Below are 20788 nucleotides of genomic sequence, written 5' to 3'. Positions count from 1 at the left end.
CAGAAAGAAAAGAAAGTTGGATGAATGTTATTTCTCTATTTGCTGCTAAAGACTTTACTGGTTCCATTTCCCCTGAAATTATGATGCAAGATTTGGTCTTAAGGAACCATAGAAATTTCATAAAATACCTACCAGGTGGTGGTGTGGTGACAGCAGGACCTGAAAATAGAAGAAATAACTTTGGTCTGGGGGAAGAAGACAACATACTGATGTTGATGAATTATGAAGTTATATATATTTTCATTATTATTATCATTATTTCTTTTATGTTTTTTACTCTTCTTTAGTTTGATACAATAAAGTAAAATAAAAAAGGACATAGCAAACCTGGTTGAAAGTACAGTATTACAACTGATCCCTGTTACCTTTTAATATTGATGCTGAGGAGATAGTCCTCATTTACTGACTGCAATTGAGTCTGCCAACTCCATTGTTAATTGCTGTGGTTGTTAAATGTGTTAAGCACCTTAAGCAAATTTACTTAAAGATAATGTAATAAGTCATGGAAACCTGCATAATAAGGTTAAATCCTTGTATGTTCAATGATAAGTGCAATTTTTTTCTGAGACATGTTATCAATGAATGTTTTCTGAAAGCTTTACACATAATAGCAGTTAGGATCTTTTGCAATCCTATTCACGATCACTTAGTTAGATGGTGACTTACTTTGACTTTCTGATGATAATATTCTACCTGGGAAGAGTCACATTGCAATGACACCTAATTTTTTTTTTCTTTTACTATTTTGGATAATGTAAAAATATCACATGACTTGAAAACTGAGCAGTTCAGATTACCTGAGCAAATGACCCCAGCATCTTCCTTGTGGCGACAGTTATGAATGCCCCAAGGTTTATGGGAGCATTCTTCAAGAGAGGATTCGTTCCCTTTGCACTTCAGCTCATCCAGGAAGATGCTGCCAATTCCTTCCCCAAACGCAGCATTAGGTAGGGCTTGGACGGCCGCTCCACAGGCAAGCTGCTTACACACAACTTGTGCGTCATTCATGTCCCAGCCATCGTCACAAATTGTTCCCCAGCTTCCATTGTAAAAGACCTCAACGCGACCACGACATTTGTCTTCTCCATTCACCACTCTCAGAGATTTTTCTTGAAATGAAAACATGTAAATTGGACTTTTACTTCAGAATATTTTGGAATATTTTGCTTATTTTGCATAAGGAAATGAAGCCATCACAGAATGTTATTCAACATTTAATTATAATTGTTCCAATCCATTAATCGGGAGATCGGTTAATCTACTAATCCAGTGTACTTGGATGTTATATGTTTACTCCAGGAACAGATCTTAATAGTTGGATGGTGAGTGCTTAGTTCCCAAACTGGTAATAAATAGAGCAAATACAATTTAACATTAGGACTGGAAATAATTTTTAATTTAAAAAAATGGGAGGTTACTTTAGGGATTACATCAGAAAACATCTAAAATAAAGTACTTTGGAAAATGCATTTGCTCAAATAAAACATCCAATCAGAGGTTCTATAATGCAACATATTAAAGACACAAAAGAATATGTGCCTGTATGTTTGCAGTAGAATACAGAGATTGGGTTAATTAGAAAATGATCCAAATGTAAATACCTGGCACTTTTGATGTAATTTTTGTTGGAGCTACAGAAACCAAAAGAAAAAAAGTTGAATTTGATACATGAAGTAAAGAAAGGAAAACAAACACAAGAATCTGATTGTTTAATGTTTCTCTACAGAGTAATTTTAATATTTTGCAAGTCGATTAAAATCAGAAAGTATACTTTATAATATATACTTTTGGTTTTGATTATCATGTTTGAATACATATTATTAATTGTTCTTATTTTATCACTATTTCATAGACAGAGCCTTCACAGAGAAACTCTAGTAGCTTAATTCCCCAGTTCCCATTGTAAAAAATTTCAAGACGACTCTGGCATCTGTTTTTGCCATTCATCAACCTTACAGTCAATGAGCTTGTTGTCGTTACTAATGCACTTTCTGCAATTGTCAAAAGAACATAAACAGCATTTTTTCCCAATGACACGTTACATTGTCTCTTTGACGCTTCATTTTAAAAATGTATTTCAGTATTTCCCAACTTGATATTTTTTTGGTCTGCCTTTGTATATCTATGGGCATGCATGGGTGTTTGTGTACAATTTGATATTGTGACCTGTGGTCCCTTTTAGATGATATGTATTTAGGGCTGGCCACAGTTGGTACCTAATCTACAAATCTTTGGTAATTCCCTTGGATCATTATTATTTTGGATCAAATTATTTTATATTTTTGAGAGGTAACTTTGAGCTTCATTTCCCCTGAATACCAGAGTTTAAAAATTTGTTATTCTTACATCATCATGTAACAAAATATGAGCATTTCACCTGAGGTATCTAATTTCTATTTTATTTGTAAGAGGGTCTAAATGGAGATTCAATTATTCAGGCCAAAAGTATCTAAAAAGGTTAAATCATGGCAACTGGACCAAAGTTTATTAAAACTGAGACATTTCATTATTCATCCAAATAACTTCTTCAGTCAAAATGAAAATTTGTGTAGGCAGAGAGTGAGAGAGTCATTTGAAAGAACAAATTCTTGCCATAGAGACCGCAGGGGGTTTCTTCCCAAAATGTAAAGTAACATGTAAATGAAGATTCAATCATACAGGTCAAAAGTATCTAAAAAGATTAAATCATGGCAACTGGAAATGTCTCAGTTTAGTAAACTTTGGTTCAGTTGCCATGATTTAACCTTTTTAGATATTTTTGGCCTGGATGATTGTATCTTCATTTCCATGTTGCTTTTCATTTTGGGGAGAAACCCCGTGTAGTCTGTAGGCAGAAGTTGGTGCATTCCAACATCTCTCTGACTCTCTCCTATGCAAAATTTTCATTTTGACTGAAGACATGACTAATGAAACGTCTCAGTTTCAAGAAACTTTGGTCCAGTTGCCATGATTTGACCTTTTTAGATAAATAGAGAGGAATCACCTCTGCTGTTCTATTTTACCAATATAACATATTAATATAATACATAATTTAATCTAATGCATTGTTAGTCAATTTTATTCAAGTCTGATTATTTTTCTGTGAGAATAGACATGGTTCCATGGTATGGTGGGAAATCACATGCTCTTTCTCGATATTTCAGTTCCGTAACTTAGCAGTTCCAACCGGCCTGACCACAGGATACTCTTTGGCACGTTTCAACTGTATATCCTTGATTCAGGAAAATATGCTTTCAAAGAAATTCCTATTTGATACAAAATTCCCTCTATCGCTTACTGAAGTATGGATTTATATGTGCTTTGGAGAATATCAACCACCTTCATCTCACCATACCATAAAATGGGTGTGTAATTATAAATAGGAAGGTATACAGTGGCTCATTGTCCCTGATAGGACATTCATTTTTTCACCAACATCACCAAGTATATCATGAGTTTGATGGTTCAAACCCTGGATGAAGCGCACCCCTCCTTTTATCTTAAAAGCATGTGAATTAGATAAAGAGGGAATGATTGGCTCAAAGTTACCCCATGAGTGGACCTGAACTTGGATCTCCCCAGATCTAGTTGACATCTTCACGTGTATCTACTATTTCCAATGTAGTACAATAAACAATTTGCAACCAGCATTTAAGCCACCACTGTGAACAGCTGGAAGTGCTGTAGGTTTATTGTTACAATATTCATTACTATTATAAGAATGCAAATCCACTTCAGGCATATAATAAATACCTCTTGTTTCCTGTGTAGTCATATCTGTGGGAGTTGTAGAAAAGTCTGACAAAAACAGAAATTGTATAATTATATGATTCAGAAGTTCTTTTCTATCATAGATACATAGAGATAAAAATAATGCTGAGAAAAAACAGCCATTCTCTTGGTTTTCCACTTCCTCTCAATCTGTTTGCTCTTCCTACTTATGTTTGTTTTCTAATTCAATTCTTGTTCATTCTCTTTGACCAAACCACTTCATGATGCTGCTTTTCTACTAGTTAGCCTAATTAATTTGGATTCCAATTATTCAACACGCTAGCAGTAATGTTTAAACACAATTTTAAGTATTCCATAAGTACTTACTTACTTATTTACTTACTTATTTACTATGCTATCTTGTAGAACATTTCATAATTCAATGCTTTCACTTTATTTAAATCAAACAACATATGATAATATTTTTTCTTACATTCACATATTTTTCAATTATTTCCTGAAAAGCAAAAGTCCAGTCTTCACACCACATGTGTAGCATAAAGACTCATTTTATTTCACAAATTGTGCTTTCATTGAAAAGACAGTTGGATGAATTTATTTCTCTGTGTTTCAAGTAAAGACTTTAGTGGTTCTATTTTTCCTTCAATTATGATGTAAAATTTGATTTTAAGTAATAATAGGAATTTAAGCAAATACCTACCAGGTGTTGGTGTGGTGACAGCAGGACCTGAAAGTAAAAGAAATAACTTTCTGGGTGAAGATGACAATAAACGAAGATGATGAATTAGGAGGTCAATATGTCAATATTATTTTCATTATTTACTTTTTTACGCTTCTTTAAAAAGGTAAAGGTTCCCCTTGCACATATGTGTTAGTCGTTCCCAACTCTAGGGGGCGGTGCTCATCTCTGTTTCAAAGCCGAAGAGCCAGCGCTGTCCGAAGACTTCTCCCTGGTCATGTGGCCGGCATGACTAAACGCCAAAGGTGCATGGAACGCTGTTACCTTCCCACCAAAGGTGGTCCCTATTTTTCTACTTGCATTTTTTACGTGCTTTCGAACTATTAGGTTGGCAGAAGCTGGGACAAGTAACGGGAGCTCACCCCATTACGTGGCACTAGGGATTCAAACTGCTGAACTGCTGATCTTTCGATCGACAAGCTCAGCATCTTAGCCACTGAGCCACCACGTCACGCTTCTTTAGTTTGTTGCAATAAAGTATCAAACAAAAAGGGCACAGCAAACCTGGCTGAAAGTATCAGAATTGATGCCTGTTGCTTTTTAGTATTGAGACTCCAGCTAGTCTTCTTTTACTGACTGCAGCTGAATTTGCCAACTCCATCATTAAGTGCTGTGGTTTTTTTGTTAAGCACTTTAATTAAATTTACTTAACGATAACATTATAACTTATTGAAATGTGCAGAACAAGAACTAATTCTTAAAGCCTTGTATGTTCAATAATAAATGGATTTTTTTTTTACTGAGCCACATTATCAGTGAAGATAGACAGAAAACTTTATACATAATAGCAATTAGGATCCGTTGTGACCATCTAGCTAAATAATGACATACTTTGCTTTCTGATAATAATGTTTTATCAGGGAACAGCCACATTACATTGGCACCTGATTGTTTAATTATTCTTCCACTGTGTTTGGTTAATGTATTAATTTATTTAGCGAATGATACAATTAGCCAGGAGACCACAATGTTAATACATAAAAGTTATTTGGCTGCTGAAGAGGGCAGGTCCATTTAGTTCATGCTCACACACAATCCATGATACACCACAGGTGACAAACTAGGTTTGCATCAAAAAAGACAACTGGCATCCTAGGGTATCATCTGAGGTCTTCTTTCACACTGATGTTGCCCCACAATTTGGCATTGCATCTGGACAGGTCCATCTCCAGCCTGGGTCTGTTTTCGCACTGAAGTGGTACCTATTTATCTAGTCACATGTAGCATGTTTTTTAACAGCTGAGGCAAGTGACAGGAATTCACTCTGCCATGTGGTGCTAGGACCGTCGAAGCAGAGACTACCTCCAGCATTTTTAAGCCAGCGCGTCTATTGGATAATGTAAACCACATAAAAACATCACATAACTTGAAAATTGAGCAGTTCAGATTACCTGAGCAAATGACCCCAGCATCTTCCTTGTGACGACAGTCATGAACACCCCAAGGTTTATGGGAGCATTCTTCAAGAGAGGATTCATTCCCTTTGCACTTCAGCTCATCCAGGAAGATGCTGCCAGTTCCTTCCCCAAATGCGGCATTAGGTAGGGCTTGAAGGGCCTTTCCACAGGCAAGCTGCTTACACACAACTTGTGCGTCATTCATGTCCCAGCCATCGTCACAAATTGTTCCCCAGCTTCCATTGTAAAAGACCTCAATGCGACCACGACATTTGTCTTCTCCATTCACCAGTCTCAGAGATTTTTCTTAAAATGAAAACAAATGCATATTGAACATTCACCTCAGATATCTAATTTATAACATTCTTTAGAATTTCTAAAGAGGGAGGAACCATCTCTGCTGTTTTGTTTTGCCATATAATACATTAATGCCAGACTATCAGAATGAAAATGGTTCCATAGTACGGTGTGAAAACCATATGCTTTTTGTCTATAGTTCAGTTGTCTCCTATGGCTATCCGAGCCTCTGTGAAGGCAGGTTAGTAATTCTGGTAGTTAAACACATGACTTTTGAATATATGACTACCTATGAATACCTATTATTTCAGATGAGATACAATAAAGGATCCATTTGGTAAGAATCATATAAGCATCCCTTGGGATAAGCTAATTTATTGTTACAATATTCATTCATTCATTCATTCATTCATTCATTCATTCATTCATTCATTCATTCATTCATTCATTCATTCTGACGTGCCTTGGGAAAAGGAGCTAAACCAGCACAATAATGTGCCACTCAGCACCATCCCCATAGCCAGTCCAAAACGATACCATGGGTGATTATATTGAAAGCCCCTGAGAGGTCAAGGAGAGTAAGGATGGATGCACTACCCCCATCCTGCTTTCACTAGAGATTTTCCACAAGCATAATTAATGCCCTTTCTATTCCATAACCCAGTCTGAGACCTGACTGAAAGGGACCCAGATAATATGTTTTATCCAGGAGCTGCAAGACAACTACTTTTTCCATCACCTTCCCTAGAAAGGGGATGTGGGACACTGGGTGAAAGATGTCCAGGGAACATGGGTCCAATGATGATTTCTTGAGCAGGGGGCATATCATGGTTTCCTTTTGAATAATGCCGGAAATACCCCTTCCTGCATCAAAGCATGAACAATCACTTGGATCCACCTGCAGGTCACCATCCTAAAGACTTTCACCAACCAGGACAGACAGGGATCTAATAAGCAGGTACAGTAGCTGCCTTAAAAGCCCCAAGGATCCTCTCTACTTCCTCAGGTCCAAAAGGGTCAAACTGTTCTCAGAAATCTAGCAAGTCTATTCATCAGGCATCTCAAAAAGACCTGTTTCACACTTGGACACAAATTGAGAATGAAACTGAAAAATTTTATCCATCAGGTGTTCAACAAATTCCTTTGTGTGGCTGTGGAAATGATCACCTGAACTTTCCTTCTCAAGGAGGGACTGGGTGACCTTGAACAGGGCCATTGGGCAACACTCTGCCAATGCAATAAGACAAGAGAAATAGTGACATTTCACCGCTCTTAGCACCAGAAGGTCTTAATTGTGGCTCTTACCTGTGTCTGGTGGACTTCATTTTTAAGTTTTATTCCAGTGGTGCTCTAGCTGTTTGTTGGACCTTTTCAGTACCCTCATCTCCTCCATAAACCATGGGGAGTTTTGGGACCCATGGGCCATAAGGGGGCACATGAATGTGATCCTATCCAGAGCCTTGGTCACTTTCTGATTCCAAGTTATGACCAAGGCTTCCATAGGTCTGTGAAGCAGAATCCCCAGAATATCCCCCTTCTAAAACCTGAGTGGGATTTGCCAAGGGAAACTTGAATAGGTCCTGCCTCGCTATGGACGGGGCATTGGAAAATCTCACAGCCACCAGTGTATGGTCTGACCATGTCCTGGTAATAATGACAAATTCCCCATCATCATGTTGCCACTTCTCCAACAAGAAAATTATATCCAGTGTGACTGCTATCCCAAGTTGGGCCTTGGGTGAACTAGGACTGACCAAGGACTGCCAAGGTGGCCATGAACTCCTGGGCTGCTTCTAAAGCCAAGCCCAGGGATGGCAGTTTGAAGTCCTCCAGGACCATAAACCTGGGCAACCCCCCGCAAACCCCAAGATGGGTGGGAAGGTTGCTGTGCACCAAAGAGGCTAGTACACCAGTAGTACCAGCCTGATCTCATAAACCCAACTATTATTGTTGTTATAAAAATACAAATCTATTTCAGAATATAATAAATACCTCTTATTTTCAGTGTAGTCAAATCTGCAGAGGTTGTAGATAGTTCTGACAAAAAAGGAAATTTTATAATTATCTATTTCAGAAACTTTACCAGAACTTCTTTCTAACATAGATACTGTATATAGAGATAAAAATAATGCTGGGAAAAAACACCAAACCACTTCAGCCAAATTAATTCCTCATTCAGGACTCTATCACTGCTGGTTAAGCACAAACAACTTCCTTCCTTCCTTCCTTCCTTCCTTCCTTCCTTCCTTCCTTCCTTCCTTCCTTCCTTCCTTCCTTCCTTCCTTCCTCCCCTCCCCTCCCCTCCCCTCCCCTCCCCTCCCCTCCCTCCTTCTGTCATCTCACTATCCAGAGCAAAATATTCCACAATTTAATGCTTTCACTTTATTTTATATCTTATTTAAATCAAATAACAAATGCTAGCCATTCTTTCCTAAATCCATACCTTATTCAATGACTTGCTGAAAAACAAAAGTCCAGTTTTCACAATACATGCCTAGCTTAAAGACTAATTTTATTTCACGAACTGTGCTTTCAGTGAACAGAAAGATAAGAAAGTTAAATTAATCTTATTTCTTTGTGTGCTGGTAAAGACTTTACTTGCTCTTTTTCTCCTTAAATTATAATGCAAGATTTGGTTTTAAGTAACCATAGAAATGTAAGCAAATACTTACCAGGTGGTGGTGTGGTGACAGCAGGACCTGAAAATAGAAGAAATAACTTTGGTCTGTGTGAAGATGCAACATACTGATGTTGATGAAGGAAAGTACGATAGGCCGTTTTTACTGGACCATGTAGGGCGGCCATTTGAAACCTGACCTGGACTCAGCAACGCAGCATTTTCCCCTCCCTCTGCATCACCTCTTTAACTCACCACAGCATAATGAGGCAATGTTTTTACTTTGCAATTCCAAATATTGCCTGGGTGAAAAAGCACATTTTAAACTGAAGCTGGAGAAACAGGACTCTGCTGAGATCGTGAACAGACAATGAAGGATTAAGAGTTAAAGAGGAAATGCGAAGGGAAATGCTGCTTTGCTGAGTCCAGGTCAGGTTTCAAACAGCCACTCCATGTGGCCCCTTAAGAATGGCCTGCAGTACTTCCCTTCCCTCTCATCCTGAGTTCTGCAGCTCTTCAGAAGTAAGCAAGGGATTGTGACGGATGGAGGTGGCTTTGGGGAACCAAAAAGTTAGGAGCAGATCATGGGGGTATCTCAGGGGCTAACGGAAGCCCTGGGAAGCCCAATGTAGGAATCCCTGAGGCACCTCATGCACACTTAATGACCCCTGCATTCAGCCCTGCATTCATTTAATGTATGCATTGGGGTGGTCAAGAATGAGGGGTTTCACTTAACGAGTTTCAATTAATATCATCCTGCCTTATGACTGAAATGGGTAGGTTCCATTACTGTCATAAGTGGAGGACTACTTGTACAATATAAATGAAGATTTCCTGAAAGCTTTATCCATAATATCAATTAGGATCCTTTGTGATCGTATTCAAGATCTCCTAGTTAGATGGCATCATACTTTGGCTTTCTAATGATAATATTTTAACTGGCAACATTCACATTACATTGACACCTGATTGTTAAATTATTCTTTAACTATGTTTTCATAATATAAAACAAGTCAAACATCACATCATTTGAAAATTGAACAGTTCAGATTACCTGAGCAAATGACCCCAGCATCTTCTTTGTGGCGACAGTCATGAACGCCCCAAGGTTTATGGGAGCATTCTTCAAGAGAGGATTCATTCCCTTTGCACTTCAGCTCATCCAGGAAGATGCTGCCAGTTCCTTCCCCAAATGCGGCATTAAGTAGGGCTTGGACGGCCTCTCCGCAAGCAAGTTGCCTACACACAACTTGTGCATCATTCAAGTCCCAGTCATCATCACAAATTGTTCCCCAACTTCCATTGTAAAAGACCTCAATGCGACCACGACATTTGTCTTCTCCATTCACCAGTCTCAGAGATTTTTCTTGAAAGGAAAACAAATGCAGATTGGACTTTCACCTCAGCTTTCTAATTTCTGGAATTTTTAATTAATAAATAGAGAGGAATCACCTCTGCTGTTCTGTTTTGCACCACTTGGGTGGATAGCAAACTTGTGATCAGCTGGAAGTGCTGTAGGTTTATTGTTACAATATCTATTACTATTGTAATAATGCAAATCCGTTTCACCATATAATAAATACCTCTTATTCCCTGCGTAGTCAGATCTGCTGATGTTGTAGAAATGTCTGACAAAAACAATAAATGTTATATATTTCAAAAACTTTGCCAGAATTTTTTTTGCTAATCATAGGTGTACAGAGATAAAAATAATGCTGGAAATAACCAGCCATGCTCTTGATTTTAAACTTTCTCTGAATCCACTTGCTCTTCCTATATTTGTTTACAAATTCAATCCTTGTTCATTCTCTTTGATCAAACCACTTTATAGCCTACTTAATTTGGATCTCAGTCATTCAGGACCCAATCTCTACTGGTTAGCCAAAAAAATGTAAATAGTCACAAAATCAGTCAGTCAGTCATCTTTCCTTTCAGAGCAAAATATTCCATAATTCAATTATTTCACTTTATTTTACAATTTATTTAAATCAAACAACAAATGATAGTCATTCTTTCATAAGTCCATACATTTTTCAATGATCTGTTGAAAAACAAAACTCTGGCAGTACATGCCTAGCATAAAGATTAATTTTATTTCACAGTGAATAGAAAGAGAAGAAAGTTAAATGAAACTTATTTCTATCTTTGCTGCTAAAGATTTTACTGACTCTATTTCCTCTGAAATTATGATGCAACATTTGGTTTTAAATAACCATAGAAATTTCAGAAAATACCTACCAGGTGGTGGTGTGGTATGAACAGGACCTGAAAATTGAAGAAATAACTTTGGTCTGGGTGAAGATGGCAACATGGTGATGTTGATGAATTAGGACATTACATAACATTAACATTATTATTATCATCATTCTTTCTTTCATATTTTTACTCTTCTTTAGTTTAATATAATAAAGAAAAATAATATAGGGTATTGCAAACCTCGCTTAAAGTATTGGAACTGATGCTTGTTGCCTTTTATTATTGAGACTACATGTGGTCCTCACTTAGTGACTGCAACTGAACCTCCCAACTCTATCATTAAATCTATGCATGTTAAGCACCTTAAACAAATTTACTTAAACATAATGTAATAACTTACAGAAACCTGCATAACAAGACCCAATCCTTAAATCTTTGTAAGTTCCATAATAAAACTTCGAGACCGCCTTCTACCGCATAGCTCCCAGTGACCGGTAAGATCCCACAGAGTTGGTCTCCTCTGGGTCCCGTCAGCTAAACAATGCCGGCTGGCGGGCCCGGAGGGGAGAGCCTTCTCTGTGGCTGCCCCAGGTCTCTGGAACCAGTTACCTCCTGAGATCCGGACTACCCCCACCCTATTGGCCTTCCGGAAAGCGGTGAAGAGCTGGCTTTTCCGGCAGGCCTGGGACCGTTGATCTCACTGTTGCCATCTTGCGAAATCCGGCCACGAATGGTGTGCATGAGCTTTTAATGTTTTTAAAATGTTTTTATAATGGTTTTTAATAATTTTTCTATGTTCATTGTTTGCATTATTTTTGCTGTAAACCGTCCAGAGTCCCTTGGGAGTTGGGTGGCATAGAAATGCAATAAATTAAATTAAATTAAATAATTATTAAATTAAATTAAATTAAATTAAATGTAATTTGTTTATACTGAAAAAAGATTGTCTGAAAGTTTTACACATAATAGAAAGTAGGATCCTTTGCGATCCCATTTAAGACCACCTAGTTGAATGATGACATACTTTGGCTTTCTAATATATCATTTTTCCTGGGAAGAGTCACATTGCATTCACATCTGATTTTCATATTATCTTTTACTATATTTGGAAAAAATAAACCAAATATTCCATAATTCAATGATTTCATTTTATTTTACACCTTTTTTAAATCAAATAACAAATGGCAGTCATTCTTCTTTTAAATCCATATGTTATTCAATGACTTGCTGAAAAGCAAAACTCCAGTCTTCATTGTACATGCCTATCATAAAGACTAATTTTATTTCACACATTGCTTTCAGTGAACAGAAAGAAAAGAAAGTTGGATGAATGTTATTTCTCTATTTGCTGCTAAAGACTTTACTGCTTCCATTGCCCCTGAAATTATGATGCAAGATTTGGTTTTAAGTAACCACAGAAATTTCAGAAAATACCTACCAGGTGTTGGTGTGGTGACAGCAAGACCTGAAAAAAGAAGAAATAATTGGTCTCAATGAAGATGACAACATACTTATGTTGATGAATTAGGTTACATTAATGATAATTATTATCATTATTTCTTTTATATTTTTTTTTACTCTTCTTTAGTTTGATATAAAAATGTGTACTCCAAACCTGTCTTAAAGTAGTGGAACTGATCCTTGTTGTCTTTTATATTGAGATTATATGTAGTCTTTATTTACTGAGTCTGCAATTGAGTCTGCCAACTCAATTAACATTATTAAATGCTGTAGTTATTAAGTATATTAAGTACTTTAATCAAATTTCCTTAAAGATAATGTAGTAACTTATCATAACCTGCATAACAAGAAAAAATTCTCAAATCCTTGTAAATTCAATAATAAATGTACTTTTTTTTCTACTGAAGCACATTATCAGTGAAGACTGTCTGAAAGCTTTACACAGAATAGCAAATAGGATCCTTTGCAACTCCTCTCAAGACCTCCTGGTTAGATGCGAACATACTTTAGCTTTCTGACGATAATATTCTGCAAGGAACAGACATGTTACATTGAAACCTGATTTTCATATTATATTTTTAGGTTGTTTGCATAGACCAAGTAAAACAGCAAAAAAACCCTGAAAATTGAGCAATTTAGGTACCTGAGCAAATGACCCCAGCATCTTCTTTGTGGCGACAGTCATGAACGCCCCAAGGTTTATGGGAGCATTCTTCAAGAGAGGATTCGTTCCCTTCGCACTGGACCTGATCCAGGAAGATGCTGCCAGTTCCTTCCCCAAACGCGGCATTAGGTAGGGCTTGAAGGGCCTCTCCACAGGCAAGCTGTTTACACACAACTTGTGCATCATTCATGTCCCAGCCATCGTCACAAATTGTTCCCCAGCTTCCATTGTAAAAGACCTCAATGCGACCATGACATTTGTCTTCTCCATTCACCAATCTCAGAGATTTTTCTTGAAATGAAAACGAATGCAATTTGGACTTTTACCTCAGAAATCTTATTTCTAAAATTCTTTATTACTAAATAGAGAAGAATCACCTCTGCTATTCTGTTTTGCACCCCTCATGATCAGCTGGAAGTGCTGTAGGTTTATTGTTATAATAGTTATTACTGTTATAAGAATGAAAGTCCCACATATAATAAATACCTCTTATTCCCTGAGTAGTCAGCATAGCAGAGGATGTAGAAAGGTCTGACAAAAACAAAAAAAATATAGTTATATGACTCTGAAACTTCTACAGAAGTTCTTTTTTATCATGGATGTGTGGAGATAAAAAATAATGGTGAGAAAAAACAACTATTCTCTTGGTTTTAAACTTCATCTCAATCCATGTGCTCTTCCTACATATATTTGTTTACAAATTCAATCGTTGTTCATTCTCTTTGACCAAAGCACATTATAACCTAATTAATTTGGCTTCCAATCCTTCAGAAGACAATCACTACTGTTAACCACAAGCAATAGTCACCAATTTAGTTATTTAATTATTTACTTACCATTTCCTCTTAAATTAGGATGCAAGATTTGCTTTTAAGTAACAATAGAAATTTAAGCAAATACCTACCAGGTGGTGATGTGGTGACAGCAGGACCTGAAAACAGAAGAAATAACTTTGGTCTGGGTGAAGAAGACGACATACTGATGTTGATGAATTAGGAGGTTTTATTATATTGCCATTATTATTATCATTATTCCTTTTATATTTTTTACCATTCAGTTTGACACAATAAACAACTAAACTAAACTAAACTAAACTAAACTAAACTAAACTAAACTAAACTAAACTAAACTAAACTAAACTAAACTAAACTAAACTAAACTAAACTAAACTAAACTAAGGATATAGCAAACCTGACGAAGTATTTGTACTGATGCCTATAGCCTTTTAATATTGAGACTAAGGTAGTCCTCATTTACTGACTGAAATTGAATCTGCCACCTCCCTTGTTAAGTCCTGTGGCTGTTAAATGTGTTAAAAACCTTAAACAAATTTACTTAAAGATAAAATAATAACTTGTTGAAACCTGCATAACAAGACCCAGTCCTTAAATATTGTATGTTCAATAATAAATGTATTTTTGTACTTAATGAAGATTGCCTGAAAGCTTTACACATACTAGCAATTAGGATCTTTTGCGATCCAATTCTAGACCACCTACTGTAGCTGAATGAAGACAAACTTCAGTTTCTAATTGTAATATTCTACCTGGCAAAAGTCACATTACACTGACACCTGATTTTTAAATTATTGTTTACTGGGTTTGGATAATGTAAACCAAGTAAAACATCACAACACTTGATGCAGTTTAAAAGTACCTGAGCAAATGACCCCAGCATCTTCCTTGTGACGACAGTCATGAACGCCCCAAGGTTTATGGGAGCATTCTTCAAGAGATGATTCGTTCCCTTTGCACTGGACCTGATCTAGGAAGATGCTGCCAGTTCCTTCCCCAAATGCAGCATTAGGTACGGCTTGGAGGGCCTCTCCACAGGCAAGCTGCTTACATACAACTTGTGTGTCACTCATGTCCCAGCCATCGTCACAAATTGTGCCCCAGCTTCCATTGTAAAAGACCTCAACGCGACCACGACATTTGTCTTCTCCATTCACCAGTCTCAGAGATTTTTCTTGAAATGAAAACGAATGCAGTTTGGATTTTTGCCTCAAAAATTTTATTTCTAAAATTCTTTATTACTAAATAGAGAGGAATCACCTCTGCTATTCTGTTTTGCATACCTCATGATCAGCTGGAAGTGCTATAGGTTTATTGTTATAATAGTTATTACTGTTATAAGAATGAAAGTCCCACATATAATAAATACCTCTTATTCCCTGAGTAGTCAGCTTAGCAGAGGATGTAGAGAGGTCTGACAAAAACAGAAAATTATAGTTATATGACACTGAAACTTCTACAGAAGTTCTTTTTTTATTGTGGATGTATAGAGATAAAAAATAATAGTGGAAACAAAACAACCATTCTCCTGATTTTAAACTTCTTCTCTATCAGTGGTGGGTTCCTCCCGGTTCGGTCCGGTTCGGCCGAGCCGGTAGCAGTGACGATATGACATCACCGAACCGGTTGTTCCCCCCCGCCCTCCCACCCCCCACCCCCCCATGTTATTCTTACCTTTTATTTGGTCCCACCCCCAATCTATTGCTGCCTCCTGAGTCCCAACTGATGACTAGAGGGAAAAAACCTGTTTAAACTCTTGCCGCGGGGCTTCAAAGGGCCGTCCTACAGCTGATCAGTGTTAAAAGCAAACAAATGAGTCGGGTCGTAAGTGTGAGGACTGGTCGTAAGTGCGAGGACCTTCCAGAAATGACTCTGACCAGATAGCCACGCCCACCTAGTCACATGACCTCCAAGCCACACCCACAAAATAAGCCACGCCCACAGAACTGGTAGTAAAAAAATTTAGAACCCACCCCTGCTCTCTATCCATTTTCTTTTCCTACATATATTTGTTTACAAATTCCTTTCTTGTTCATTCTCTTCGACCAAACCACTTTAGAGCCTAATTAATTTGGCTTCCAATCATTCAGGACTCAAACTCTACTAGTTAATCACAAGCAATTTGTAAGTACTCAGTTTAGTTATTTACTTATCATTTCCTCTTAAGTTAGGATGCAAGATTTGCTTTTGTGTAATAATAGGAATTTAAGCAAATACCTACCAGGTGGTGATGTGGTGACAATAGGACCTGAAAATAGAAGAAATGTATTCTTTCTGGGTGAAGATGACAACATTCTGATGAATTAGTAGGTTATATTATATTGTCATTATTATTATCATTATTACCTTTTTTTTTACTATTCAGTTTGACACAAACTAAATTAAAAAGATACAGTATAGCAAACCTAAAGTATTGGTATGGTAGTTATGCCTATTGCGTTTTAATATCGAGACTAAGGTAGTCCTCATTTAGTGACTGCAGCTGAATCTGCCACCTCCATTGTTAAGTCCTGTGGTTGTTAAATGTTAAGAACCTTAAACAAATTTACTTAAAGGTAATATAATAACTTATTCAAACCTGTGTAACAAGGCCCAGTACTTAAATCTTTTTGTATGTTCAATAATAAATGCATTTTTGTATTGAATGAAGTGAATGTGTGAAAGTTTTACAAATAATAGCAATTAGGATCCTTTGCAATCCAATTCTAGACCACCTAACGGAATGAAGACAAACTTCGGTTTCTAATGATAATCTATTTGGCAACGGTTACATTACAATGACACTTTATTTTTAAATTATTGTTTATCGTGTTTGGATAATGTAAACCAAGTAAAACATCACAACACTTGATGCAGTTTAAAAGTACCTGAGCAAATGACCCCAGCATCTTCCTTGTGGCGACAGTCATGAACGCCCCAAGGTTTATGGGAGCATTCTTCAAGAGAGGATTCGTTCCCTTTGCACTGGACCTGATCTAGGAAGATGCTGCCAGTTCCTTCCCCAAACGCGGCATTAGGTAGGGCTTGCAGGGCCTCTCCACAGGCAAGCTGCTTACACACAACTTGTGTGTCATTCATGTCCCAGCCATCGTCACAAATTGTTCCCCACTTTCCATTGTAAAAGACCTCAATGCGACCACGACATTTGTCTTCTCCATTCACCAGTCTCAGAGATTTTTCTTGAAATGAAAACGAATGCAGTTTGGACTTTTGCCTCAGAAATCTAATTTCTAGAATTCTTTATTACTAAAAAAAGAGGAATCACCTCTGCTGTTCTGTTTTGCACCCCTCATGATCAGCTGGAAGTGCTATAGGTTTATTGTTATAGTTATTACTACTATAAGAATGAAAGTCCAGCATATAATAAATACCTCTTTTTTCTTGAGTAGAACTTGTTTGCTATCGTAGGTGTATAGAGCAGGGGTGAAATGCTCCAGTTCCGACCGGATCGCCGGATCCAGTAGCAATGGCGGGGGATGGTAGGAGAACCGGTAGGAAACATCTCTGCCCACCCTCCATGCCCAGCTGAGCCATGCGATCATCAGAGGCTTTTTTTTTATTTTTAAAAGCATTTTTTCTACAATCTCCTCAGCCAAAAAAATGCTTTTAAAAGTTAAAAAAAAAGCCTCTGATGATCGCACGGCTCAGCTGGGATCGTCAGAGGCTTTTAAAAGCATTTTTAACAGCCTTTTCGCCTGAAGAGGTTGTAGAAAAAAGGGTTTTAAACGTTAAAAAAAAAAATTGGCCACGGCCACCCAGTCACATTACCCCCCCCCCCCCCGACATGCCCACAGAACTGGTAGTAACTAATTTTACATTTCACCACTGGTATAGAGATAAAAATAATGCTGTGAAAGAAACCCAACCATGCTCTTTCACTTCCTTTTCTTCTCAATCCATGTGCTCTTCCTACATATACCTATTTGTTTTCAAATTCAAAGCTTGTTCATTTTTTTTGACCAAGCCACTTTATCATGTTGCTTTTGTACTAGTTTAGCTTAATTAATTTGGCTCCCAGTCATTCAAGACACTATCACTATTTTACGTCATCCACAATCAATAAATGTTTTCTTTGTTTATTTATCAAATTTATATGCTATCTCACATATATGCTATTTAGAGCAATATTTAGGTTACTAATGATAGTACCAATCACGGAAGTAGGAGCAGATGTTTTCAACTCTTCTACAGTTGTCTGAGAAGTGGCTGCCAAGCCTGGCATGACTGTTTCTTCCTTCTGGGTTATTGAATGGGTAGTCTTAGATGATGTTGTAGTTTTATATGACATTTCTACGGTTCTCATAGTAGTTTCTTTCTCAGTTGCTGGGTGGGTGGTTTCAAAGGTTTTTTTAGTTGGGAAATATGTGGAATCTACCAAGAAAAAAGAATCAGAATAATAAATAATTTTTATGTAACTCAATAAATTTTGAGTTACATAATAATAAGCTTCAGAAGAATCTATTTCTGGGCTATACCTATTCATGAGTGAGGGTATTTTTTGATGCTAGCCTGCCATAGCATTCTTATATGGTGTAAAATCAAAAGCACTGAGAACTTGAACAATTTACTTACTTACTTACTTACTTACTTACTTACTTACTTACTTACTTACTTATTTATTTATTTATTTATTTATTTATTTATTTATTTATTTATTTATTTATTTATTTATTTATTTATTTATTTATTTATTCAATTTATAGTGCCATCCATCTCACCTAAGTGACTCTGGGAGGTCTACAAAAATAAAAAATAGTAATTAGGAATAAAAACAAAATAAAAGCCATTAGAACCATTTCTGAAATCCTGGAAAATAACACAAGTTTAGCTTCATGGCACTGTTGAAAATGCAATGTTATATGTGTGAGGCAATCTGAATAGCCAAAAGAATACTACTGTATATTTTTTTGTTCTTTTGTTTTTAAAAAATCAAACTATTATTTATGCTGGATTTTTTTTTTCAGAAACAAAAAGTCCCATTATTAGATATCCACGTGTGATCTCAATAAGGAATTTTTTAAATTTCACTAAATAAATTTCAGTTTGGGTAACCAACTTGCCATGTGTGCAATTTAAGTATAGCAGGAACTAAAGCAAAAGGAAAAAAGGACTCAGTGTAATCAGTCATTTTAAAAGATGATGCTTGTTCAAGTGATAATGACAACAGTTGTAATAGAATGGTATCTGTTGACACATTCAGTTTTTAAACTGTGCTTTTTATTTTTTCAATCCTTTTAAAATACCTTCTGTAGATTCAAAGGAACTCGATTTAATGTAAAAACCACAACACTAATGCTATTCAGCAAATAGTTACATAAGAGTTTTTTCAAACTCTTGCCTCTGGGTGCTTAAGCAATGACATAACAGATCAGTTTTATTATGCTATATTGAATACAGAAGATAGTTGAATTTTGCCCAACAGACTGTGTATGTTTTATTTAGATGCAATATTTTATCACACAGAACAATATCGGCCACTTAAAAAAAATAGTACGCCCAAGTGTAGAAAATAGGCTTTACAAATGTCTCAACGTAATCATTTGTAGAACAGAACACACACAAAAAGGTGAATCTATTTCAGCATATAAGAAATACCTCTTATTTCCTGTGTAGTCAGATCTACGGAAGTTGTAGAAAGGTCTGACAAAAACAATAAATTTTAGAGTTAACTTGGTAGACAAACAGCTGGCACTAATACTTTCCTTTTTATGTGCATTCTGTGTACCTGCTTTGTTTGTTTGTATGCTTATTTTGAGAAGCTGTATTTCTGTATTTCCATCAGAGACAGAGTTCATGGGTCTATAAGCCCCTGAAGTAGGCTTTGTAGCTCTCCTTCAGTCACCCAGACAAAACGGGAACAAGTGAAATTGTAAAGAGCTTTTGTCAAATGTATGTGGAGCAGGGGTGAAATCCAGCAGGTTTTAACAAGTTCTGGAGAACCAGTAGCAGAAATTTTGAGTAGTTTGGAGAACCGGCAAATACCACTTCTGACTGGCCCCAGAGTGGGGTGGGAATGGAGATTTTGCAGCATCCTTCCCCTGAAGTAGGGTAGGAATGGAGATTTTGCAATATCCTTCCCCTGCCAGTCCACCAAGCCACACCCCACAGAACCGGTAGGGAAAAAAATTGGATTTCACCCCGATATGGAGATTTTCAGTCATCTAAAGTAGGTCGCAAAGGTGCTTTTTTTTTCCCCAAGAGGCAACTCCAGAAACTCCAGTTGCCTCTTGGAAAAAAAAGAAAAGAAAAAGAAAGCACGTTTTGTCAAAGTACAAAGTGTCAGCTAGCTGGATGTTTTTCATTGTTCCCCCCGCCCCCCTTTTGAAGATATAAAAGTTATTGGCTGGAGCACCGAGTTCAATTCTTAGCATTTCTGAGTGTGGCAAAACTGAAGATGATCAGCAACTGCTCTCAGAGTGATTCTGAGGGTTTGTGAAGTATAAAAAAATACCGTGTGGAAGTGCCCTGATACTGTACAATATGTTATGCAATCAAGGCAGTTCATTACAGGAAAATAAAAATTACCTGCACAAAATTACACTTCAATCTGCACCATAATCAGTTACGTACATTCAAATCATTCTGGGCAATAACGTTGGCCCCAGGCTGGTCTTTACATTCAACATATTCGAGAAGGATTACAGGTAATCCTCAATTTACAACAGTCCATTTAGCGCCTGTTCAAAGTTACAATGGCATTGAAAAAAGTGACTTACGATTTTTTTTGACACTTACGACTGTTGCAGCATCCCCATAATCACATGATCAAAATTCAGTCACTTGGCAACTGACTCTTATGACAATTACAGTGTCCCGGGTAGGGGTGGTTCTGCTTACATTTACTACCAGTTTGCATCGCGCCCACACGCTCTTCTGCGCATGTGCAGAAACTTCTGCTCATGCGCAAATCAC

General features: G+C 37.0%; 1 protein-coding gene across 1 annotated transcript in view; it reads right to left on the bottom strand.

Moving 5' to 3' along the window:
* Window positions 1–20788, bottom strand: part of DMBT1 (deleted in malignant brain tumors 1) — a 111774-nt gene that overhangs the window by 37928 nt on the left and 53058 nt on the right. Inside the window, exons 26-36 of the mRNA XM_070946291.1 lie at window positions 19472–19516; window positions 18026–18247; window positions 16719–17055; window positions 14714–15037; window positions 13062–13360; window positions 12396–12422; window positions 11982–12056; window positions 9816–10127; window positions 8817–8843; window positions 5842–6153; window positions 798–1109 (exon numbers count right to left, since the gene is read on the bottom strand). Coding sequence (XP_070802392.1) covers window positions 798–1109; window positions 5842–6153; window positions 8817–8843; window positions 9816–10127; window positions 11982–12056; window positions 12396–12422; window positions 13062–13360; window positions 14714–15037; window positions 16719–17055; window positions 18026–18247; window positions 19472–19516 — 2292 coding nt within the window. The remainder of the gene's footprint in view (window positions 1–797; window positions 1110–5841; window positions 6154–8816; window positions 8844–9815; window positions 10128–11981; window positions 12057–12395; window positions 12423–13061; window positions 13361–14713; window positions 15038–16718; window positions 17056–18025; window positions 18248–19471; window positions 19517–20788) is intronic.

This window comes from Pituophis catenifer, unplaced genomic scaffold (genome assembly GCF_029215685.1).
Source record: "Pituophis catenifer annectens isolate HBS135680 unplaced genomic scaffold, rPitCat1.0.hap2 SCAF_6, whole genome shotgun sequence".
Taxonomy (NCBI): domain Eukaryota; kingdom Metazoa; phylum Chordata; class Lepidosauria; order Squamata; family Colubridae; genus Pituophis; species Pituophis catenifer.
This window is presented reverse-complemented; position numbering and strand designations above follow the sequence as displayed.